The 25,256-nt window shown below is 55.1% G+C and overlaps 1 protein-coding gene across 5 annotated transcripts in view; it reads left to right on the top strand.

The window, feature by feature from the left end:
• Positions 1-25,256, top strand: part of LOC100087856 (tetraspanin-4) — a 63,481-nt gene that overhangs the window by 14,149 nt on the left and 24,076 nt on the right. For 2 of the 5 annotated variants that reach the window (XM_029059425.2, XM_029059426.2), the window contains exons 3-5: positions 2,589-2,678; positions 10,880-10,972; positions 19,652-19,731. In XM_029059425.2, coding sequence (XP_028915258.1) covers positions 19,669-19,731 — 63 coding nt within the window. In that variant the 5' untranslated portion in view covers positions 2,589-2,678; positions 10,880-10,972; positions 19,652-19,668. Of the gene's footprint in view, positions 1-2,588; positions 2,679-10,879; positions 10,973-19,455; positions 19,732-25,256 lie in introns of those variants that run through there. The other 3 variants (XM_029059427.2, XM_029059428.2, XM_039911344.1) reach the window with 3 other exon arrangements.

The following is a 25,256-nucleotide window of genomic DNA, read 5'->3' as shown; positions in this document are numbered from 1 at the left end:
AATACCAACATTATTATTATTATTACTATGTGCCAAGCACTGAACTGAGCACTGGGGTAGATAGAAGATAATGGGGTTACACAAAGTCCCACTTAGAGCTCCCAGTCTCCATCCCCATTTTGCAGATGAGGGAACTGAGGCCCAGAGAAGTGAAGGGACTTGTCCAAGGTCACCCAGCAGGCAAGGGGCAGAGTCAGGTTTAGAACCCAGGTCCTTCTGAGTCCTAGGCCTGGGCTCCTTCCGCTAGGCCATGAGAGGGCCCCAGGGTTGAGGAGATGAGTCCCCGGAGATCCCTCCCAATCCCCCAACTAAATTGGGTCTCCAGGACTAGCCCAAGTAACTACATTCATGAGACGCTGGGTTTTAGAGGGCTCTGCACAGAGTAAGCGCTCAATAAGTACCACTGATTGATTGCTTTCCTGCTGCCCGGGCACCTTTCTTCGAAGCATGAGGTTTCGGGGGGACACAGGCAAGGCCTTCAGGGCACACGCACCCGAGGGGGAGGGGATGGCAGCGGGGAGGGGGTCCTGTGGCTCAGTGGAAAGAGCCTGGGCTTGGGAGTCAGAGGTCATGGGTTCGAATTCCGGCTCTTCCACTTGGCAGCTGTGTGACTCTGTCACTTCGCTTCTCTGTGCCTCAGTGACCTCATCTGGAAAATGGGGATTAAGATTGTGAGCCTCCCGTGGGACCACCTGATGACCCTGTATCTCCCCCAGGGCTTAGTACAGTGCTCAGCACATAGTAAGCGCTTAACATATACCAACATTATTATTCCAATTTCATTTCCTTCTCCCTTGGCAGCTTCTTCCAGGCTGAGGAAATCCACATTTGCCTTGATGGGCAGGGAGATGGGGGAGAGGACTTGCTTCCAACTTACTTTTTGGGGGGCATGGGGGGGCTGTCCAAGAGCCCCATTCTGGGGTTGGGGGAGCCGAGTTCAACCCGAGCTTTGGAGTTGGGGGGGGCCGAGACCACCCAAGCGGAGCCCACCCGGACCTGGTCAGCAGGGGTGGGGGGTTGGGGTCACATTGACCGGTGGCCGCCCCCCGTGCCATTTCCCTCCCTGTGAAAAGGACACCTGGGCTCACGGCTCACGGTGGACTGGGACAACTGGGGATCTTCCCAGCTGCACTGAGATGAGGTGAAGCAGCCCCCCCAGATGCCCTGGCCCGTCCCCCCCATATCCCTTCTGGGGTGGGAGATTGAGGGGGAGCGACCCTCGTCCCAGAAAACTGGGCCCGGGGTGGAGGGGGGCTGGGCTTCAGGTCAGCGGACCAGCGGGGGAGTCTAATCTTTGAGGCCCCCTCAATGTCTGCGTGTCCCCCCACAGCCAGTGCCCCCCGAGGGGCTTCTGCAGGGGTCGGAGGGATTTCTCCCGCTGGAAGACCCCCTTCCCCGCCCCTTCCCCAGCCTGACCCCCTTCCAAAGTTTCCCAAGTCCCGGGACCAAGGAGGCTTGGCAGACATTTCACGGAAAAATCCAGCGCAAAACAAACCAGACGTCCTCCTTCCCGGCTCTGACCCGCCCCGCTCCTCCTCCCTCTTATCCGCATCCTCTCTGGAAATGGGGGAGGGGGCCTTTGTGGACCGACCTTTAGTCAAGCGCTTAGTACAGTGCTCCGCACACAGTAAGCGCTCAATAAATACTATCGAATGATATACTATTGAATGAATGCAGAGTCCTCCTCGTCCCCCCGCCCACGGGGGGACCACCCACCCATCCATGGACCCTGTCAGCATCCGGTCAGTCTGTTTTATGGTACTTGTTGAGCACTTACTAGGTGACAAACACTGTTCTAAGCGGCTGCGGTAGGTACAGGTTGGACCCAATCCCTGTCCCGCTTGGGGCTCACAGTTTGTACTAGGAAGGAGAACAGATTTTAAATCACCCTTTTACAGTTGAGGAAACTGAGGCACAGAGCAGCAAAGTGACCTGCCCAAAGTCACACAGCAAACAATTATTATTAGTATTTATTAAGTGCTTATTATATTCCAGGCACTGTTCTAAGCGCTGGGATAGATACAGAGTAATCAGGTGGGATCCAGTCCCTGTCCCACGCAGAGCTCACAGTCTTAATCCCTATTTTACAGATGAGGGAACTGAGGCAGAGAGAAGTGAAGTGGCTTGCCCTAGGTCACAGAGCAGACAAGTGGCGGAGACAGGATTAGAACCCATGACCTTCTGACTCCCAGGCCCGGGCTTATCCACTCCTAATCCCTGTTTTATAGATGAGAGAACCGAGGCACAGAGAAGCAAAGCGACTTGCCTGAGCAGCGTGGCTCAGTGGAAAGAGCCTGGGCTTTGGGAGTCGGAGGTCATGGGTTCGAATCCCGGCTCTGCCACTTGGCAGTTGTGTGACTGTGGGCAAGTCACTTTACTTCCCTGTGCCTCAGTTCCCTCATCTGTAAAATGGGGATTAAGATTGTGAGCCTCACGTGGGATTACCCTGTATCTACCCTAGTGCTTAGAACAGTGCTCGGCACATAGTAAGCGCCTAACAAATACCGATATTATTAATACCATCAAAAAAACCAAAACTGGATTAGACCCAAGTGTCCTGATTCTCAACCCTGTACTTTTTCCACTAGGCCACACTGTTCCTCCCCAGGTTGGGCAGCTGTTTGGCGTCTGGACTCTGAAGCACTCTCCCAAGCGCTTAGTACAGTGCTCTGTACACAGTAAGTGCTCAATAGATATGATCGAATGAATGATTGATTGAATGAGCCCCATATGGGACAGGGACGGAGTCCAACCTGATTAGCTTGTATCTATCCCGGTGCTTAGAACGGTGCTTGGCACATTGTAAGCACTTAACAAACGCCAACGTCGTCATTATTGTGTGGACACAAGTCGGGTGATGAACAAAGGGAGCAAGTCGGGGCGACGCCGAAGGGAGCGGGAGAAGAGGAAAGGGGGGCTGAGTCAGGGAAGGCCTCCTGGAGGAGACGGGCCTTTAATAAGGTGGGGTCTGTAGCTCCTGGGACCCCCCAGGGGTGTCCCCCGGGCACGCGTGGGTGGGTGGGTGAGTGGCGGCCCGGAATCCCGCTTCTCTGGCTGAGGCCGCGCGGTGACTCAGGCCCGGGGTGGGACGGGACGGTCCGTTCCATCCCGCGTGGCCTTATAAGGTCTGACCGGTCCCGGCCGCCCAGCCCAGCCCGGCTCGGGGCCAAGGCCTCCGGGAGAAGGAGAGGCCTCCGTCAGCTGTGGCCCGGACCCCCACCGTCCCCCTAGACTGGCCAGAGCAACACCTCGGGGTCTTCTCCCACCCCTCCCGGCCGGCTCAATAACGCGTCAGACAGAAACCCCTCCTCACCGTTGGCTTTAAAGCCGTCCATCCCCTCGGCCCCTCCTACCTCACCTCCCTGCTCTCCTACTCCAACCCGGCCCGCACACCTCGCTCCTCTAATGCCATCCTTCTCCCTGTCCCTCCATCTCGTCCATCTCGCCTCTGACCTCTCACCCAAGTCCCGCCTCTGGCCCGGAACGCCTCCCTCCTCAAATCCCACAGACTCTGTCTTCCTTCAAAGCCTTATCCAAGGCCCATCTCCTCCAAGAAGGCTTCCCTGACTAAGCCCCCCCTTTCCTCCCACTCCCTTCCGCGTCACTCCGGCTTGCTCCCTTTCCTCACCCCTCCCTCAGCCCCACACCACTTATTTCTATATCGGTCACTTATTTATTTATATTAACTTGTCTCCCCATCTAGACTGGCAGCTTGTTGTGAGCAGCGAATGTGTCTGTTATATTTTCTATTCTACTCTCCTCAGTGCTTAATACAGGGCTCTGCGCACAGTAAACGCTCAATAATTATAAACCGATCGATGGATTGAAGCGCTTGGGGCAGATCTGGCCAGGGAGCAAACAGAGGTGAGGGGGGCAGGAGCAGCTCCATCGTTCTGCAGCCACCTCCCCTCTGGGGGAATTGCTCCTCCCCCAGTGCTCCCACCTCACCCCCTTACTCAATCGACCGGCAGAGCAATGTACTAAGCGGTTGGGAGAATGCCGTATTCCCTGAGAGGAGAGCACTTTTCCAAAGTGCCCGAGTAGCTGGACAGTGGAGACTTTGGTGGGAGCCACTTTGTCCCCTTCCAGGGCCTCACCAGCCCTCATGTCTTCCAATTCTGTCAGATCGTACTCTCCCAAGCACTTAGCACAGTCCTCTGCACACGAGCGCTCACTTAATATCATCAACTGATGGATTGAGATTCCTTCCTGAGCACTACATAGTACACTACCTTCTTCATCAACATCATCCTTTTTTTTATATGGTGTTTAAGTGCTTACTCTGGGCCAGGCACTGTTCTAAGCGCGGGGGTAGATATCAGGTAGGACACAGTCCCTGTCCCACGTGGGGCTCTCAGTCTTAACCCCCATTTTACAGATGAGGGAACTGAGGCCCAGAGAAGTGAAGTGATTTGCCCCAGGTCACAAGGCAGACAAGTGGTGGAGCCGGGATTAGAACCCAGGTCTTTCTGACTTCCAGGCGCGGAATCATCCTTCTCCTCCTCCTCCTTCTCCTCCTCCTTCTCCTCCTTTTCCTCCTCCTCCTCCTTCTCCTCCTTCTCCTCCTCCTCCTCCTTCTCCTTCTCCTCCTCCTCCTTCTTCTTCTCCTCCTCCTCCCCCTCCCCCTCACCATCTGATCTCCCTTCCCACCTCCATCCCCTTAATCGCTTTCTCCCCCCCAACTCTTCCACGGTTCAGGATGAATCCATGCCAACTTCATTTTATAATTCTGCAAATATGTTATGACCATTATTTCTTCTGACTGTTTAATCCTGTAACTCTTATTAAATCTATAACGCGTTCCTTGTAACACCGAGGTGATAAATGACACCCGATATAATCATTTTGTAACTCAAACTTCTCCCGGGGCGGAGCCCTGAGTATTCAGCTGGTTAGGGGCCTCCAGAGGTCATCTGGTCCATCCCCCTGCCTCCACCTGGAGCTGCCCCTATTCCAACCACGACCACCAGAGCCTGGAGGACTCTCCCTCCCTCACCAGGAGTTCCCTGAAAGTCTTTGGCCACCTCCTCCGGTGTCCTCGAATCCCTCTTTGAGGCTAAACCGCATCCCTCTTACTGCAGATTAGATCCACGAGAAGCAGCGTGGCTCAGTGGAAAGAGCACGGGCTTTGGAGTCAGGGCTCATGAGTTCGAATCCCAGCTCTGCCACTTGTCGGCTGTGTGACTGTGGGCGAGTCACTTAACTTCTCGGTGCCTCAGTTCCCTCATCTGTAAAATGGGGATTAAGACTGCCCACGTGGGACAACCTGATTCCCCTATGTCTACCCCAGCGCTTAGAACAGTGCTCGGCACATAGTAAGCGCTTAACAAATACCAACATTATTATTATTATTATCCCCTAGATCCCGGCTCTGCCGCTTGTCAGGTGTGTGACCTTGGGCAAGTCACTTCACTTCTCTGTGCCTCAGTTCCCTCATCTGTAAAATGGGGATTAAGACTGTGAGCCTCACGTGGGACAACAGCGCTTAGAACAGTGCTCTGCACATAGTAAGCGCTTAACAAATACCAACATTATTATTATCCCCTTGGCCTTTGGTTATGAATGGACCACAGAGAACAGAGGAGCAGCAAGGCCTGGTGGATACAGCATGGCTTTGGGAGTCAGAAGGTCATGGGTTTTAATCCTGGCTCCACCACTTGTCTGCTGGGTGGCCTTGAGCAAGTCACTTCACTTCTCTGTGCTTAGAACAGTGCCTGACATGTAGTAAGCGCTTAACAAATACCATCATCATTATTATTACTATTATTCTCTGGGCTCAGTTACCTCATCTGTAAAACGGGGATCGAGACCGTGAGCCCCACGTGGGACAGGGCCTCAGTTCCCTCATCTGCAAAATGGGGATGAAGACCGTGAGCCTCACGGGGGACAAACCTGGTGACCCTGTATCTCCCCCAGCGCTTAGAGCAGTGCTCTGCACATAGTAAGGGCTTAACAAATACCAACATTATTATTATTATTACCAAGGGGAGTTCAGGGAGGAGATGAGCAGCGAGGCTCAGTGGAAAGAGCCCAGGCTTGGGAGTCAGAAGTCATGGGTTCGAATCCCGGCTCTGCCACTTGTCAGCTGTGTGACAGTGGGCAAGTCACTTCTCTGTGCCTCAGTTACCTCATCTGTAAAACGGGGATTAACTGTGAGCCTCACGTGGGACATCTTGTTTAACCTGTATTTCTCCCGGTGCTTAGAACAGTGCTCTGCACATAGTAAGCGCTTAAAAAACACCAACATTATTATTATTATTAAATCAGGGGAGGGAGGAGGGCCTGGACTGGGTTAAACCGAGGCTCATAGCTCTCGTCGGCATCATTTAACACCTGCGGGCCCTTGGTGGACGTGGAAGGAGAGTCCTGGAGGGGCAGCAGGCGGACTGGAGACCCCCTGCTCTTCTCTGTGCCCCTCTCCGGGTGCAGACGGGCTCCCCCACCCCTTGGCCGCTGCCCAGAGAGGTGCTTATGCACTGGAAGCAGCTCAGCCTCTCTGCACCGAGCCAAGGCCCGGCCGGGGGACGCAGCCCCCACACTCGCCACCAGGTGGTGCGGGAGCTCCGGTTTTGTGCCCCGCCGCCCAGGAGGCGGGAGCGCGGCGCCCTCTGCTGGTTGGAAAACGCAACGCCCGCTGGTGGCTGGGAAGCGCGGCGCCCTCTGCTGGTTGAGAAGCTCTGAGCCTAATCCCGCCTCTGCTACTTCGTTAATTCATGTTGGTATTTGTTAAGCGCCTACTACGTGCAGAGCACTGTTCCAAGCGCTGGGGGAGATACGGGGTCATCAGGTTGGCCCACGTGAGGCTCCCAGTCTTCATCCCCATTCGACAGATGAGAGAACGGAGGCTCAGAGAAGTGAAGTGACTTGCCCACAGTCACACAGCTGACAAGGGGAAGAGCCGGGACTCGAACCCGTGACCTCTGACTCCCAAGCCCAGGCTTGTTCCACTGAGCCATGTTAAGCGCTTACTATGTACGGAGCACTCTTCTAATAATAATAATAATAATAATGTTGGTATTTGTTAAGCACTTACTATGTGCAGAGCACTGTTCTAAGCGCTGGGGGAGATACAGGGTAATCGGGTTGTCCCACGTGAGGCTCATAGTTTATCCCCATTTTACAGATGAGGGAACTGAGGCACAGAGAAGTGAAGTGACTTGCCCACAGTCAGCTGACAAGTGGCAGAGCAGGGATTCGAACCCATGACCTCTGACTCCCAAGCCCGGGCTCTTTCCACTGAGCCACGCTGCTTCTCTAATAATAATAATAATAATAATAATAATGTTGGTATTTGTTAAGCACTTCCTATGTGCCAAGTCCTGTTCTAAGCACCGGGGTAGATACAGGGTCATCAGGTTGTCCCACGTAGGCTCACAGTCTCCATCGCCATTTTGCAGATGAGGTCACTGAGGCCCAGAGAAGTGAAGTGACTTGCTCCAGGTCACACAGCTGACAAGCGGCTGTGTACGTGTCTGCTGTGTGACCCTGGGCAAGTCGCTTCATTTCTCTGGGCCTCAATTCCCTCATCTGGAAAATGGGGATGGAGATTGTGAACCCCACGTGGGACAGGGACTGTGTCCAACCCGATTTGCTTGGATCCACCCCAGCGCTTAGTACAGTGCCTGGCACACAGTAAGTGGTGAACAAATACCAGTTATCATTATTATTACTATTATTATTATTATTATTAAGGTGTGCAGAGCCTTCTGGTGGCAAAGGTCCGGTAGGCACGGGGAGAGGATGGGGCCTGTCCCCCGTGGTTCTGACCATGGGGGCGATGGGGCTGGTGTCCCCAGGTCACTGGGGGAGAGTCAGGGATGGAGAGGGGAGAGTCGGGGGTGTTGGATGGTCCGTGCTGGGTCACTGGGGAGAGTCAGTCAATCAGTCAGTCATATTTATTGAGCGCTTACTATTCATTCATTCATTAAATAGTATTTATTGAGCACTTACTATGTGCAGAGCACTGTACTAAGCGCTTGGAATGGGCAAATCGGCAACAGATAGAGACAGTCCCTGCCCATTGACGGGCTTACGGCTTACTACGCACAAAGCTCTGAACTAGACACTTGGGAGAGTACAATATAACCATAGAAAGACAAATTCCCTGCTCACGATGAGCTTACGGTCTGGGGCGGGGGGTTGGGGGAGACAGACATTAGCATAAATAAATAAATGACAGATATATATATATATTCATATTTATTCATATTCATATATATTCATTCAGATATATATTATTCATTCATTCATTCAATAGTATTTATTGAGCGCTTACTATGTGCAGAGCACTGTACTAAGTGCTTGGAATGGAAAAATCGGTAACAGATAGAGACAGTCCCTGCCCTTTGACGGCCTTACAGTCCAATTGGGGGAGACGGACAGACAAGAACAATAACAATAAATAGAATCAAGACTATGTTATATATATAATAAAAATAAATATATCTGTCACATATATATATATATATATATATATATATATGGTGTGGGGCTGGGAGGGGTGATGAATAAAGGGAGCAAGTCAGTGCCCTGGAGAAGGGGAAAGGAGAGCGGAGTCGGGGAAGGCCTCTTGAAGGAGATGGCCCTCCGGTAAGACTCCGAAGTAGGGGGAGAATCATTTTCTGTCGGATCTGAGGAGGCAGAGACGTGGGCCTGGGGTCAGCAGCGAGATAGTCGAGTCAGGGATGAAGTGGGGAGAGTCAGGGGTGTGGGATGGTCCGTGCTGGGTCACGGGGTGGGGGAGAGGCAGGGATGTCCTGATGAGAGGGGAGAGTCGGGGGTGGGTGAGACACCAATAATCCAGGAGTCTTTGTCTCTGGAAGTCCCTTCCCTCTTTCCCAAGGCAGCCCCTTCCCAGTCACTTGACGTTCTGGGGATTTTCCCAACGGCTCGGCGGCGGCCCCCCGAAGCTGCCCGGCCCCACTTCCAGCCTCCCGGACGAGCCCGTCCCTCCCCCGCTCCCCTGGGAGTTCCGCGTTCGGAAGGTGAGGTGGGAGACCCCGGCCTCTCCTGCCTCCTCCCCTGCAGCCCCTGGCCCGGATCCCCGGGCCCCGGTCTGGCCCCTGCCCCGTCTAGGATGGTTTATCAATTTTTTTTATGGTGTTTGTTAAGTGCTTACTACGTGCCAGGCCTACTAAGAGCACAAGGCAGTTGGGTTGGATACAGCCCACGATCCATACCGCGCTCACCGTCTTAACCCCCAGTGAGGTGAGGGAACTCAGGCAGGAAGAAGTAATAATAATAACTGTGGCATTTGTTAAACGCTTACTATGTGCTAAGCACCGTACTAGTCGGTGGGGGCAAGGAAATTGGGTCGGACACAGTCCCCGTCCCACACAGGGCTCCTGGTCTTAATGCCAGGTGAGGGAACTGAGGCCCAGAGAAGTGAAATGGCTCGCCCAAGGCCACACAGCAGACAAGTGGCGGAGACAGGGTTAGAACTCAGGTCCTTCTGACTCCCGGGCTCTAGCCACTAGGCCACGCTGCTTTTTCACCTAAAAATTCTTTCCCTTTGGACTGCCCCCTTGATTCCGACTCCTCCCCCAGCCGCTCTGTCCCTTCTGCCCCCGCCGTCCCTCCATCTTCCTGCCCCCACCCAGCCCAGCTCCAAGTGGCCAAGTCACTTCACTACCTCAGTTTCTTCAACTGTAAAATGGGGATTCGGTACCTCGTCTCCCTCCTGCTTAGACTGTGAACCCTTTGTAGGACAGGGTCTGTAGCTAACCCAACTTGAGAAGCAGCGTGGCTCAGTGGAAAGAGCCCGGGCTTGGGAGTCAGAGGTCATGGGTTCGAATCCCGGCTCGGCCACTTGGCAGCTGTGTGCCTGTGGGCAAGTCAATTCACTTCTCTGGGCCTCAGTGACCCTCATCTGTAAAATGGGGATTAAGACCGTGAGCCTCACGTGGGACAACCTGATTACCTTGTATCTACCCCAGTGCTTAGAACAGTGCTCCGCACATAGTAAGCGCTTAACAAATGCCAACATTATTATTATTATTAAAATAGCGATTCAGTATCTCGCCTCCCTCCTACTTAAACTGTGAGCCCTTTGTAGGACAGGGTCTGTAACCAACCTGACTAACTTGAGAAGCAGCGTGGCTCAGTGGAACGAGCCCGGGCTTGGGAGTCAGAGGCCATGGGTTCAAATCCCGGCTCCGCCACTTGTCAGCTGTGTGACTTCGGGCAGGTCACTTAACTTCTCTGGGCCTCAGTTACCTCATCTATAAAATGGGGATTAAGACTGTGAGCCCCAAGTGGGGCAACCTGATCACCTTGTATCCTCCCCAGCGCTTAGAATAGTGCTTTGCACATAATAAGCGCTTAACAAGTGCCATCAATTTTTTTTTGTATCATCCCCAGTGCTTAGAACAGTGCTTGACACATAGTAAGCTCTTAACAAATACAATAATAATACTAATGCTAATAATAATAATAAAAAAGAGAAACATCCAAAGACCTAGGAGTCAGAAGGACCTGGGTTCTAATCCTGGCTCTGCCACTTGTCTGCTGTGTGACCTTGGGAAAGTCACTTCACTTCTCTGGGCCTCAATCCCCTCATTTTTAAAATAGGGATTAAGAGCGTGAGCCCCATGTGGGACAGGGACTGTGTCCGACCTAACTTGAGTCTACCCCAGCCCTTAGAGCAGTGCTTGGCACATAGTAAGCGCTTAACAAGTACCGTAATTATTATGGTTATTCTCTGGAAAACGGGGATTAAGACCGTGAGCCCAAGGAGGGAGAAACATCTGGTTTTTGCTGTTTATTCTTCTGAGCTCCGGACTGCCCGGCCCCCAGACTCCTCCCCAAACCCCAGATCACCCTCCCTCCCCTGCATGGCAGGAAACGGTCTGACCCCCTCCCTCTTGGTTCCTTCCTACAGGGCGGCCACTTCCTCTGGCCCTCCCGCCGCCTGGACGTGAGACTGCTGTGACCAGGCAGAGCTGAGCCCACCCCCACCTCTATCGGACTCCAGGTACCCGGAGGGGGGGCCGGGGGCTCTGCCCCGGATGGACGAGGCGGGGGTCCTACGACCCCCTCACTCCTGACCAGAAGTGAGCGGGGGACGGAGAGGCAGGGGATTCACCGCTCTGGAGATCGCGGCGTCGCTTAGATGGCTAGAGCCCAGTCCTGGGGATCGGAAGGCCTGGGTTCTAATCCCGGCTCTGCCCCTTGTTTGCCGTGTGACCTGGGGTGAGTCGGTTCACTTCTCTGGGCCTCAGTTACCTCATCTGCAAAACGGAGATTAAGACCGTGGGCCCCGCGTGGGACAGGAGCGTCGTCCAGGTTGATTTGGGCGAGTCCAGCAGAGGCAAGAGGACCTCATGGAGGGAATAATGATGGTATTTGTTAAGCGCTTACTGGGTGTCAAACACTGTTCTAAGCGCTAGGGTAGATACAAGATAATCAGGCGGGACACAGTTCCTGTCCCATAAGGGACTCTCGGTCTCAATCCCCTTTTAACAGATGAGGTAACTGAAGCTCTAAGAATAATCATAACGATAATTACGGTATTTGTAAAGCACTTACTATGTGCCAGGCACCATAGTAAGCGCCGTGCACTGTACTGAGTGCCGGTCACAGTGAAGTGACTCGGCCAAGGGCACACAGCAGGTAAGTGGCAGATCCGGGTTTGGAACCCAGGTCCTTCTGACTCCCAGGCCCGGGCTCTATCCACGAAGCCACGCTGCTTCCTAGGAAGTGGTCTAGACTGTTAGCTCATCATGGGCAGGGAACGTGTCTGCTAATTCCGTTGTACGCTCCCAAGTGCTCAGTACACTGCTCTCCATATAATAAGTGCTCAGTAAATACCATCGATTGATTGATAGACCCCAACTCCCTAAGTAGGAGAAACCCCACAGCACTTATGAACATATCTTTAAATTATATATTAGAAGTTATTTACATATATTAATGTCTGTCTCCCCTTCTAGATTCTAAGCTCACTGTGGGCAGAGAATGTGGCTGGCACCTCTGTTGTTTGTACTCTCTCAAGTGCATAGTACAGTGCTCAACACCCAGTAAGCACTTAATAAATACCACTGATGATGATGATGACGAGCAGGGCGTCGAGTCGTGGTCTGTCTTTGCCCCATTGAGCTCAGAGGTAGGGAAAAGTGAGCAGGGATCCAGGGGACATGGAAAACGGAGGTGGAAGAAGGAGGGGCAGAGCTCAGAGGCCGGGAAAAGCAAGCAGGGATCCGGGGGACCTGGGAAATTGAGGTGGAAGAACGAGGTTCGGACAGTCAGCCGGTCAGTCCTATTTCTTGAGCGTTTACTGAGTGCAGAACAGTATACTGAGCTCTTGGCAGTGGACAATAGAACAATAAACAGACACATTCCCTGCCCACGACGAACTGACACTCTAGAGGGGGAGACAGACAGGAATAGAAATAAACGACAGCTGTGAACAGAGCTCAGAGAGTCCCCGAGACCCAGGGCAGTGAGACCGGCCTGATGGAACTGCCCTCAAGGGGCTCAAACCGACCACGTTAGCAGCGGCTCTGACGGAAGGCCCGTCGGAGGGGACCCCGACAGAGCGCAAGAGCGGCTGTAGAAGGGGAATCCTCCCTCGCGATGGGGTTTCCGATCCCTCGCTCGGGCTTCCGGCTCGGCCGGCCCCAGGATATCAATATCCATCGACCGGATCCAGCCTAATGGTGCAGCCGGAAATACAGGCGGGGCAGAGGGAGATCCAGGGTTCAGTCTCTGGGCTGGGTCACTGGAGGAGAGGCGGGGATGGAGAGAGGAGAATCAGGGTTGGAAAGGGGAGAATCGGGGGGTTGGATGATCCGTGTTGGGTCACTCGGGGGAGAATTAGGGATGGAAAGGGGAGAGTGAGGGATGGAGAGGGGAGAGTCAGGGGTGTCGAGTGCTCAGTGCTAGGTCACTGGGGGAGAGTCAGGGATGGAGGGAGGAGAGTCAGCGGTGTTGGTGGTCCATGCTGGGTCACTGGGGGAGAGTCAGGGATGGAGAGGGGAGAGTCGGGGGTGTGGGATGGTCCGTGCTGAGTCACTGGGGGAAAGATTGCACGTCTCTGTGTAGCCCTGCTGCTCCGGCCCTAGCCTGCCGTGGACATCTGGGGGTCCGTCAGGTGGGGGTCCGTGGGGGGGTCATAGGACCGGTCCAGGATCCTAGGAAGGGGGATGCCAGTAGGGCAGAGTGGGGTGAACCTGGGGCCTGGTGCAAGGGGGCTTAGGCTGGGGAAGAGCCCTGCAGCTCCCTGTGAGGGGAGACCGGTGGGGTGTGTGTGTGTGTGTGTGTGTACACGAGCGGAGCGGGGGTGTCTCCAGGCCCCCCATCCCCAGCCCCATTTTCCCATCAGGAAGCCAGGCTCTCCGAGGTGATGCTAATTGCCACTGACCGCAGCCCCTCTCTGACAGGACTCCAAGGTCAAGTCAATTTCCTGGGCTGGAGAGGGAGGCGAGAGTTTCCCTGGCAACCACAGCCCCCGTCCCCCCTCCCCTCAGCTCGGGAAACACACCAATGTGTTTCATTAAAAAAAAACACAACAAACTAAGAGGTCGGTAGCCTTCATTCATAAAACCGAAGGGCGGGAGGAGCGGTGGAATGGCTGACGGCCCGACTGACTGACCGAATGACCAAATGACCAGGGACTCGGGGGATGAGAAGGCTGGGCCCCCTCCCCACTTTGCAGGCCCAGGACATATTAAGTGCCCCCCGTGTGTGGAGCACTGTACTAAATGTTTGAGACGAGGACAGTATAACAACAACATAATGATAGTACTTGTCATTCATTCATTCAGTCGTATTTATTGAGCGCTTACTGTGTGCACAGCATTGGACTAAGCGCTTGGAAAGGACAGTTTGGCAGCAGATAGAGACAATCCCTACCCAACAGTGGGCTCACAGTCTAGAAGAAGCATTGTGTGAAGCGTTGGAGTAGATGCAAGTTAATCAGATAATAATAATAATAATGGAATTTGTTAAGCGCTTACTATGTGTCAAGCACTGGGGGTGATACAAGGTAATCAGGTTGTCCTTCTTGGGCTCACCGTCTTAATCCCCATTTTACAGATGAGGTAACTGAGGCAAAGGGAAGTTAAGTGACTTGCCCCAAGCCACCCAGCTGACATGTGGTGGAGCTGGGATTAGAACCCACAACCTCTGACTCCCAAGCCTGGGCTCTTTCCACTATTGGACACAGTCCCTGTCCCACAGTGGGGCTCACATTCTTCTGTTGCCATTTTTTAAAGATGAGATAGCTGAGGCATTGAGAAGTTCAGTGACTTGCCCAAGGTCACACAGCAGACCTGTGGCGGAGCTGGGATTAGACCCTCCCCCATTCTAGACTGTAAACCCGTTGTGGGCGGGGATTGTCTCTATTTGTTGCTGAATTGTGCTTTCCAAGCGCTTAGTCCAGTGCTCTGCACACAGTAAGCGCTCAATAAACACGATTAAATGCATGAACGAACCCAGGTCCTTCAGACTCGTAGGTCCGGGCTCTATCTACTAAGACATATACTTGTTAAGCGCTTACTGTGTGCCACCTCCTCCTCCCATCTGGGCCTGTTGCCTGATAATAATTAATAATAATGATGGTATTTGTTAAGCATTTACTATGTGCCAAGCACTGTTCTAAGCACTGGGGTAGATCCAAGTTAATCAGATTGGACACAGTCCCTGTTCCACATGGGGCTCCCAGGCTAAGTAGTAGGAGGTAGGATTTAATCCCCATGAGATAACTGAGGCACAGAGAAGTAAAGTGACTTGCCCAGGTCACCTAGCAGACATTCGGCAGAGCCGGGATTAGAACCCAGCTCCTCTGACTCCCGGGCCCGACCTCTTTCCGCCGCTTCTCTCGTCCTCATTACTCTTGTCCTCTTCTGTGGATTTGCAGAAGTAGTGGCACATTTGCATATGTTCATTCAATCGTTTTTACTGAGCGCGTTCTGGGTGCAGGGCACTGTACTGAGTGCTTGGAAAGTACAATTCCATAAGTGTTGCATGGACCTACAGGGACTGGGCCTCCACTAACTCCTCCCCTCCTGAGCGGCCCTGGACACATCTGCCTTCATGGTTAGAAATTGACCATCCCACACCCCTGACTCTCCCCAGTGACCCAGGATGGACATTCCAACCCCCCGACTCTCCCCTCTCCATCCCCAACCCGCCCCCAGTGACCCAGGATGGACAGTCCGACCCCCCGACTCTCCCCTCTCCATCCCTGACTCTCCCCCAGTGACCCAGAACGGACCGTCCAACACCGCCAATTCCCCCCTCTCCATCCCTGACTTGCCCCCCAGTGACCCAGCACAGACCATCCCACACCCTGACTCTCCCCTCACCGACCCAGACCTGCCCTTTGTCTACAGATCCACCTAGTCCAGCTTCTGGCCTGGTTGCTGTAGATTTATTTATTCCTGCCTTGATGTCCTCTGCTGGATTCTTCTCGTCTCCGCTCCGCCCCTCGCGTCCTCCGGCTGTGCTCCAGGAGTCCACGGCCCCCAGGGAGAGGCCGGCAATGTTGGGGAAGGGGTCTGTTTGCCTTTGTGTGTGCCCCACCGAGTTAATACGTGTGAATGTGGGTTTTTGGGTGTACGTGTATGTATGGTGTGCGTGTTGATGGGGGGTCCCCGGTGGAGTCTGCCGGAGCTCAGGCCTGGGGTTCCCCGCTGCGGGGTGGGCAGGGGTCGGGCCGGGACCACAACCCCCGGAGAGGCGGAACCGAGCTGCTCCGGGCCCCTGCAGCCTTGACTCGGGAAATCCAGGCTCGGGGAGACGGACACAGTCTGGGGGTCTTTCCCCCTGCTCCCTGCTGCTCCTCCTCCTCCCCCATTTCCCCTCCATCCTCCTCCTCACCCCCTCCGTCCCCCTCCTCTCCCCAGCCTGTCCCAGTTTGGGGTCAGTCGGGAGGGCCGGCTTGGGGGTTTGGAGTTCTCGGCTCCTGCCATTTCTCCTTCCTCCGTCCAGGCTACAGCTCCTCTGCAGGGACCAGAACTGGGCCCGGGCCGGGGCAGGGGTAATAATAATAATAATAATAACGATAATAATTGTGGCATTTGTTAAGCGCTTGCTATGTGCCGGGCACTGTACCGGGCGCTGGGGTGGATACAGGCAAATAAGGTTGGACGCAGTCCCTGTCCCATGTAGGGCTCGCGGTCTCGATCACCATTTTTTACAGATGAGGGAACTGAGGCCCCGAGAATAATGATAAATAATAATAATTATGGGATTTGTTAAGCGCTTACTGTGTGCGGAGCATTGGACTAAGCGCTTGGGAGAGGACGGTAGAACAATATAACAGACACATTCCCTGCCCACAGCGAGCTCCCAGTCTAGAGGGCTTCTCAAGTCGTGGGTTCTAATCCCGGCTCTGCCACCTGTCTGCTGTGTGACCGTGGGCAAGCCACTTCACTTCTCTGGCCCTCAGTGACCTCATCTGTAAAATGGGGATGGAGACTGTGAGCCCCACAGGGGACAGGGACTGTGTCCAACCCGATTTGCTTGGATCCACCCCAACACTTAGTAATAATAGTAATAACATTGGTATTTGTTAAGCGCTTACTATGTTCCAAGCACTGTTCTAAGCATTGGGGTAGACAGAAGGTAATCAGGTTGTCCCACATAGGGCTCACACTCTTCATCCCCATTTTACAGATGAGGTAGTACAGTGCCTGGCACAGAGTAAGCGCTAAACAAGTACTATAAATATTACTATTACTATTATTCTCCTTTCCCCGCTCCGCCCATCCCCCCGATGGCGCGGCCCTGCCCAATCCCGAGGACTTGCGTCAAGAACGAGCGTGGATTAGCATTCCGTTTTGCATCTCATTTACGAATCACTTGTCTGGCCGCCCAGCTCTTGGGGAAACTGGTCTTCTTGCTTCCTTCCCCATCCCCTCATCCCCTCCTCAGTCCCACCAAGGTGACCTCTGACTGCGTCTGCTGGGCCGAAAGGCAGGAGCTACTGGAGGGGACCGAGCTGGGCACCCCCTCCCCATTCATTCGGCCAGTCGTATTTATTGAGCCCTTACTGGGTGCAGAGCACTGTACTGAGCACTTGGGAGAGGACAATAGAACAGTAAATGGGTACATCCCCTGCCCCCAATGAGCTTCTAGAGTCAGGCTGCGGGCTGGACCGGGCTCTGTTCGGGGTGGACCGGGCAGTCCAGACTCACCGCGGTCCGTGGGGTGGAAGTGAGGACCCCTCTCCCCCCCATTTAAGAGCACCGAAGGGCTCTGGCCGACTGGGAGAAGAAGGGGCAGGCAGCATCAGCGGCGGGGTGGAGGAGATGGGGAGATGAGGGGCTTCCCCCCGGACCGCCTATCCTCTCCTCTTCCCCACCCTTTGGCCCCAGCCTCACCCCCACCCCAAAAATCTTCCAGTTCCAAGTTCCCAGTAGCCCCCCACCCTCCTCCTCCAGCCATGGTCGTGGAAGGGGGCAATCCGTCCATGGTTTTTATTGAGCGCTCACTGTAGGCGGTGTACCGTACTGAGCGCTCCGGAAAGGATCCTACAATACTGTCGGTAGACACGATCCCTGGCCTCAGCTAATAATCAATCAGTGGTATTTATTGAGCATTTACTGTGTGCAGAACACTGGATTTAAGCCCAATACAACAGAGTTTGTAGAGCCTCAAGGAGTTTTCACAGATTATGGATGGATCTGGGGCTGGGGGGTGGGTGATCTTTGAGAGTTTAAGGCCGAACATCGCCGGCCACGTGCGTCCCCCACCTCCTTGTCCCCAGCGAACAGCCTGACCCCGCTCCCTCTGAACACTGGAGTTCTGGTTTCCTCTCCATTAGGGGACCAGGACCCGGGAAAGCTAAAGCGGGTAGAGATCCAGGGACCACCCAAACCCCCTCCTCCCATTCCCCGCCCCCAGCTTCCCTCTGTACCCTCTACCCGCTCCCTGGTCCGGGCAGAGACACGAGGAGAAGGGAAACGAGGTGGCGGGGGAGAGGAGGGAGGGGATCTGGGATGAGGGAGGAAGAGAGGAGAGGAGGGAGGGGATCTGGGATGAGGGAGGAAGAGAGGGGAGGAGGGAGGAGAGCAGGGATTAATTAATCAATTCATTCAATCGTACTTACTGAGTGCTTACTGTGTGCAGAGCACTGCACTTGCTCGGCAGAGGACCATACAACGATAAACAAACACATTCGCTGCCCATAACGAGTTAGTCTAGAGGTGGGGAGACTGGCATGAATACAAATAAATAAAATGACAGATATAGACAGAAGTGTTGTGGGACTGGGGGTGGGGGGCGTGGGGAGAACAAAGGGAGCAAGTCAGGGCGATGCAGAAGGGAGTGGGAGGTGAGGAAAAGCGGGGCTTCGTCTGGGAAGGCCTCTCGGAGGAGATGGGCCTTCAATAAGGCTTGAAAGTGGGGGGACCGTCGTTGCCTGTGGGATTTGGGAGGGGGTGCGTTCCAGGCCAGAGGCAGGACGTGGGCCAGAGGTCAGCGGCGAGACAGGCGAGATGGAGGCCCAGGGAGAAGGTTAGCGCGGCAGAGGAGCGGAGTGTGCGGGCTGGGATGGAGGAGGAGAGAAGGGAGGTGAGGTAGGAGGATGGAGGGCTTTAAAGCTGAGGGTGAGGAGTTTTTATTTGATGTGGAGATGGATGGACAACCACTGGAGTTTTTGAGGAGCGGGGTGACATGTCCTGAACGTTTTTGTAGAAGTGGGGGAGGAGGGAGGAGGGAAGAGAGAGAAGAACGGGGAGAAGGGAGGAGGGGGGAGGAGGGAGGAAAGAAGGGAGGAGAGAGGGGAGCAGGGATGGGGGAGGGGAGAAGCAAGGAGGGAAGGGAGGAGGGAGGAGAGAAGCAGGGATGGGAGAGGAGGGAAGGGAGCAGGGAAGAAGGAAGCAGGGATGGGGAAGGAGGGAGGGGAGGAGGGGCGAGGGAAGTAGGGATGGGGAGGAGGGGCGAGGGAAGTAGGGATGGGGAGGAGGGAGGAGAGAAGTAGGAATGGGAGCAGAGAGGAGGGGTGGAGGGGAGAGGGACGCAGGGATGGAGCAGAGAGGAGGGAAGGAAGCAGGGATGGGGAAGGAGGGAGGGAGGGGCGAGGGAAGTAGGGATGGGGAGGAGGGAGGAGAGAAGCAGGGATGGGAGCAGACAGGAGAGAAGGGAGCAAGGAGGAGGGAAGCAGGGATAGGAAAGGAAGGAGGGGGCGAGGGAAGCAGGGATGGAGAAGGAGGGAGGGCAGAAGCAGGGATGGGAGCAGAGAGGAGGGGACCGGGGAGGAGGGGAGGAGGTTTTTAAGAAGTGGGAGGTGGGCGTTGGGGCGGGGGATGGTCGGGGGCGGGGGGCTGCCGTGCGTCAGGGCGGTGGCGATTGGGCGCGCGGGGCCTCGCGGGCCCTGATTGGCGGCGGGGCGGGGGGCGGGCCGGGTCCAGGACCCCCCTCCCACCCCGGACCCACCGGACCCCCGGACCCCCCGGACCCCCCGGCCGCCCCGGCCACCCCGCGGCGCGCAGGCCGGGGGTCACCCCCCACCCCGCCGGGGACACCATGCGGCGGTCCAGCACGGAGGAGACCCCCTACCGCCGGAGCCCGTCGCCCGACAGCAAGGGGCGCAGCCCCCCGGCCTTCTCCTCCCCGCCGCCCTCCGGCCGCCGCTGCCCCCGGCCCGCCCCCCGCGGGAACAAGCTGGTCGTCTTCTACCTGGACCTCTCCTTCATCTTCCTCCTAGAGCTCAAGAGGTGCAGCATGGCCCGCACCTGTCTGCATTGCATCAAGTATCTCATGTTTCTCTTCAACCTCCTCTTCTGGGTCAGTGGTGGGGGGGCCGGACCCCGGGGGGCGGGGGCAGGAGGAGGAGGGCGGGGGCGGCCAGGGGGATTAAGGGGTTAAGGGGGGCTGGGCGCTTGGGACGGGACCGGCCGGGAGGTGCCGCTGGGGTGGTATTGAGGGGTGACGGGGGGCCCAGCGCTGTGCTGAGCGCTTGGGAGAGGGCGATCCGATAGGTGGTGGTGGTATTAAGGGGTTAAGAGGGGCCTAAGCACTGTGCTGAGCGCTTGGGAGAGGGCGATCCGATAGGTGGTGGTGGTATTAAGGGGTGACGAGGGGCCGAGCGCTGGGCTGAGCACTTGGGAGAGGACGATCCGATAGGTGGTGGTGGTATTAAGGAGTTCCTAGGGGCTGAACGCTGGGCTGAGCGCATGGGAGAGGACGGTCCAATAGATGGCGGGGGGTGGGGGTAAGATTAAGGGGTTAAGAGGGGCCGAGCGCTGTGCTGAGCGCTGGGGAGAGGACGATCCGATAGATGGTGGTGGTATTAAGGGGTGACGAGGGGCCGAGCGCTGTGCTGAGCGCTTGGGAGAGGATGATCCGATAGGTGGTGGTGGTATTAAGGGGTTAAGAGGGGCCTAAGCACTGTGCTGAGCGCTTGGGAGAGGGCGATCCGATAGGTGGTGGTGGTATTAAGGGGTTAAGTTGGGCCTAAGCACTGTGCTGAGCACTTGGGAGAGGGCGATCCGATAGGTGGTGGTGGTATTAAGGGGTGACGAGGGGCCGAGCGCTGGGCTGAGCACTTGGGAGAGGACGATCCGATAGGTGGTGGTGGTATTAAGGAGTTCCTAGGGGCTGAACGCTGGGCTGAGCGCATGGGAGAGGACGGTCCAATAGATGGCGGGGGGTGGGGGTAAGATTAAGGGGTTAAGAGGGGCTGAGCGCTGTGCTGAGCGCTGGGGAGAGGACGATCCGATAGATGGTGGTGGTATTAAGGGGTTCCTGGGGCCTAAGCACTGTGCTGAGCGCTTGGGAGAGGACGATCCGATAGATGGTGGTGGTGGTATTAAGGGGTGACGAGGGGCTGAGCGCTTAGGGGACGATCCGATAGGCGGTGGGATTAAGGGGTTTCGAGGGGCTAAGCACTGTGCCGAGCGCTTGGGGGAGGACGATCCAATAGGTGGTGATGGTGGTTGGTGGTATATTATTTAATAGCTTTTATTGAGCATTAACTGTGTGCAGAGCACTGTACTAAGGGGCTGCTAGGGGCTGAGCACTGTGTTGAGCCCTTGAAGCGGCGTGGCATAGTGGATAGGGCCCGGGCCTGGGAGACGGAAGGTCGTGGGTTCTAATCCCGGCTCTGCCACTTGTCTGCTCTGTGACCTTGGGCAAGTTGCTTTACTTCTCTGGGCCTCAGTGACCTCATCTGGAAAATGGGAATGGGGACCGAGAGCCCCACGGGGGACGGGGACTCTTTCCGACCCGATTTGCTTGTATCCACCCCAAAGCTTAGTCCGGTGCCTGGCACATAGTAAGCGCTTACAGATACCATAATTGTTATTATTATTGGGAGAGGACGATCCAATAGGTGATTATGGTGGTGGGGATATCAAGGAGTTACTAGGGGCTAAGCACTGTGCTGAGTGTTGGGAGAGGACAATCCAAGACTGCGAGCCCGTTGTTGGGTAGGGATTGTCTCTCTTTGTTGCCGAATCGTACTCTCCAAGCGCTTAGTACAGTGCTCTGCACACAGTAAGTGCTCGGTAAATACGATCGAATGGCTGCGTCCCACTCGATTTGCTTCTGTTCACCCCAGTGCTTAAGTACGGTGGGTGGTAAGCCCTTAATACAGCGATTCTTGTGATGTTGGGGGTTACTGGGGCTAAGCCCTGTGCTGAGCGCTTGGGAGAGGACCATCCAATAGATGATTATGATCACGGTGGTGGTTTTGAGGGGTTACTAGGGGCTCAGCACTTGGCTGAGCACAGGGAGTCGAGAGGGAGGGGAGGACACGGTCGCGCAGGACACTGAGGCCCAAGGGGTATTTACTGAGTGCCTAATGTGTGCGGAACACTGTAATAAGCGCTCTGCCCATGGGGTATAAATGACGCGCTTGATTCGTAAATGCCTTAAGGGCTTACTAAAGGCCGTGAGGTCAAAGCTCGTTAGAGAGTTAATGAGCCATTTGGGGTCATCCCAGCAAACCCCCTGCTCCAAGGGATGTTGTCCCGCTCCTAGCCCTGCCTGCTGGTTCCAACTGGGATTGGGGAAGGAGAAAATCTACCCCCCCCCCCCCCATCATCTGGGAAGCAGCATGGCCCAGTGGCAAAAGCCCGGGCTTGGGAGTCAGAGGTCTTGGGTTCTAATCCCTGCCCCGCCATTTGTCTGCTGGGTGACCTTGGGCAAATCACTTCATTTCTCTGGCCCTCAGTCCCTCATCTGTAAAACGGCGATTAAGAGTGTGAGCCTCATGTGGGACAACCGGATTACCTCGTATCTCCCCCAGCGCTTAGAAAGGTGCTTGGCACATAGTCAGTGCTTAACAGATACCATAATACTAATCCGGTGCTCATTCGCCCACCTGGTCCAGTGCTCACCTATCCCGGTCACCTGGTCCAGTGCTCACCTGACCCCGGTCACCTGGTACGGTGTCCACCCGGTCGGTGCTCAGTGCCCTCAGCCGCAGACGGCGCTCCGAGCCCGGTGACCCTTCTAAGCCGAGGTGTCCCCGGGGGTGGTGGAAGCCGGAGTTGGGTGTCTGGGCTGTGGAGCCGGGGACTCCACGGTGGGGTCGGGTGCGAGGGTGAGCGGACGCGGGGATCGGCGAGGCGGCTTGAGCTCCGGGGAGGGAGCGGGAGTGCAGCGGGTGAGTTCCCGCCTCCCCCAGGGCCCGAGGTGGCAGACGAGGGTCCGAGCCGAGGCGGGGGGTGGCTGGCTCGGCGCCAGCTTCCCCGTCATCTCTACCGCCCGGTCTGCCCACCAGGCCCGGCGCGTCCCTCCGCCGCTTGGGGAAACTGAGGCTGGAGCAAGGAGCGCCCCGGGATCCCGGCGGTGAACTAATCGTGGGCAGGGAATGTCACCGTTTATTATTCTATTGTCCTTTCCCCAGCGCTTCGTACAGTGCTCTGCACACAGTACGTGCGCAATAAATCCGATGGAGTGAATGAGTGCGTGAATGAATCTGTACTGGAGCTGTACAGGGCACCTGCTGTGGGCAGGGGCCGTGCTGGGCACCTGAGGGTTGTATTGGATACCAGCCTTGGGCCGGGGGCTGCCCTGGACACTGGTGAACATGCAGTAGAAGCAGCACGGCACAGTGGATAGAACACAGCCTGGGAGTCAGAAGGTGGTGGGTTCTAATCCCGGCTCCGCCACTTGTCGGCTGTGTGACCTTGGGCCAGTCACTTCACTTCCCTGTTCCTCAGTTCCCTCATCTGTAAAATGGAGATCGAGACCGTGAGCCCCATGAGGGAAAGGGACTGTGTCCCACTCGATTTACTTCTATCCACCCCAGTGCTTAGTACAGTGCCTGGCACTTAGTGAGCACCTAACAAATATCAGTCAATCGATCCATGGTATTTATTGAGTGCTCACTCTGTGCAGAGCACTACATCACAGTTATTACAATAGAAGTGAAAGCTGCAGAGTCTGCCGTGAAGACTCTTTAGGGGAGGCCGGATTGACGCGCGCACACACAGCCTGGTCTTTGATAGATTCATTCAGTCGTATTTATTGAGCGCTTACTGTGTGCAGAGCACTGGACTAAGCGCTTAGGAGAGGAGAGCAGAATGATGAACAGACACGTTCCCTGCCTACAACGAGCGTGAAATGGAAGGGAGTAGATAGGAGCGCTGAAAACCAAAACCGGTCATTAAGGGGAAGGTCTGGCGGGTTTGAAGTGGGAGGATTTCCGGGAAAGGATGCAAGAATCCATCCATCAATCAGTGGTATTTGTCGCTCATGCGATCAGTTGGATTTATTGATTATTATCGATGATTATTTTTGATGCCTATTTGTTTTCTTTTGTGTCTGTCTCCCCCCTTCTAGACCGTGAGCCCGTTGCTGGGGAGGGATGGTCCCCATCTGTTGCCGAATTGTACTTTCCAAGCGCTTAGTCCGGTGCCCTGCACACAGTAAGCGCTCGATAAATACGATTGAGTGAATGAATTTATTGAGCGCTTACTATGTGCAGAACACTGGACTTAAACGGTCAGGAGAGGACACTGCAACAGAGTTGGCAGATTAGGTTCTCCGCCCACGACGAGTTTACCGTCTAGAGGGGGAGACAGACGTTACTATCGATAAATAATTTATAAAGTATAATTTATAGATACGGATGTGAGTGCCGCGGGGGCGGGGTGAATATCAAATGCCCAAAGGGCACAGATCCAAGCGTTTATAGGTGATGCCAAAGGGAGAAAAGCCGCAGAAGAGAGGGCTTCATCGGGGGAGGCCTCCTGGAGGAGATGTGACCTTAATAAGGCTTTGAAGGTGGGGAGAGGGGTGGTCTGTCAGATACGGACGGGGAGGGAGTTCCAGGCTACGGGGAGGACGTGGGCGAGAGGTCGGCGGCGAGATAGTCGCCATCGGGGCATGGGGAGGAAGCTGGCACTAGAGGAGTAAAGTGTGCGGGCATGGTTGGAGTAGGAGAGCAGCGGGGTGAGGTAGGCGGGGGCGACCAGATGGAGGCCTTTAAAGCTGCTGACGGTGAGGAGTTTCTGTTTGAGGCGGAGGTGGATGGGCAACCCCTAGAGGGTCTCCAGGAGTGGGGAGAAAGGGACTTTGAACATCAATCATTCATTTATTCATTCAATAGTATTTATTGAGCACTTACTATGTGCAGAGCACTGGACTAAGCCCCTGGAATGTACAAATCGATAACAGAGACGGTCCCTGCCCTTTGACGGGCTTACGGTCTAAGCGGGGGAGACAGACAAGAACAATGGCAATAAATAGAATCGAGGGGAAGAACATCTCGTTAAAATAATGGCAAATAAATAGAATCAAGGGGATGTACATCTCGTGAACAAAATAAATAGGGTGATGAAGATATATACAGATGAGCGGACGAGTACGGGGCTGAGGGGATGGGACGGGAGAGGGGGAGGAGCAGAGGGAGAGGGGGGAGAAGAGGGTCAAGCAAGACCCTCGAGGCAGTGTGGCCTAATGGATAGAGCCCAGGGCCTGGGTTCTATTCCTTGCTCTGCCACTTATCTGCTGTGTGACCTCGGGCCAAGCACTTCACTTCTCTGGGCCTCAGCTCCCTCATCTGTAAAACGGGGATTAAGATGGTGAGCCCCCCGCGGGACATGGATTGGGTCCAACCTGATTAATTTACATTCATTCGTTCAATCATACTTACTGGGCGCTTACTGTGTGCAGAATACTGTACTAAGCACTTGGGAAAGTACAATACAACAATAAACAGTGACAATCCCTGCCCACAACGAGCTCAGTACGGTGCCTGTCACAAAGAGCCATTAAAAAAACTAAAATTCATTCATTCAATTGTATTTATTGAGTGCTTACTGTGTGCAGAACACTGTTCTAAGCGATTGGGAGAGTAT

Source organism: Ornithorhynchus anatinus, chromosome 3 (assembly GCF_004115215.2).
Source record: "Ornithorhynchus anatinus isolate Pmale09 chromosome 3, mOrnAna1.pri.v4, whole genome shotgun sequence".
Taxonomy (NCBI): Eukaryota; Metazoa; Chordata; class Mammalia; order Monotremata; family Ornithorhynchidae; genus Ornithorhynchus; species Ornithorhynchus anatinus.
The sequence above is the reverse complement of the archived record's forward strand: the minus strand, read 5'-3'. Positions and strand labels throughout refer to the sequence as shown.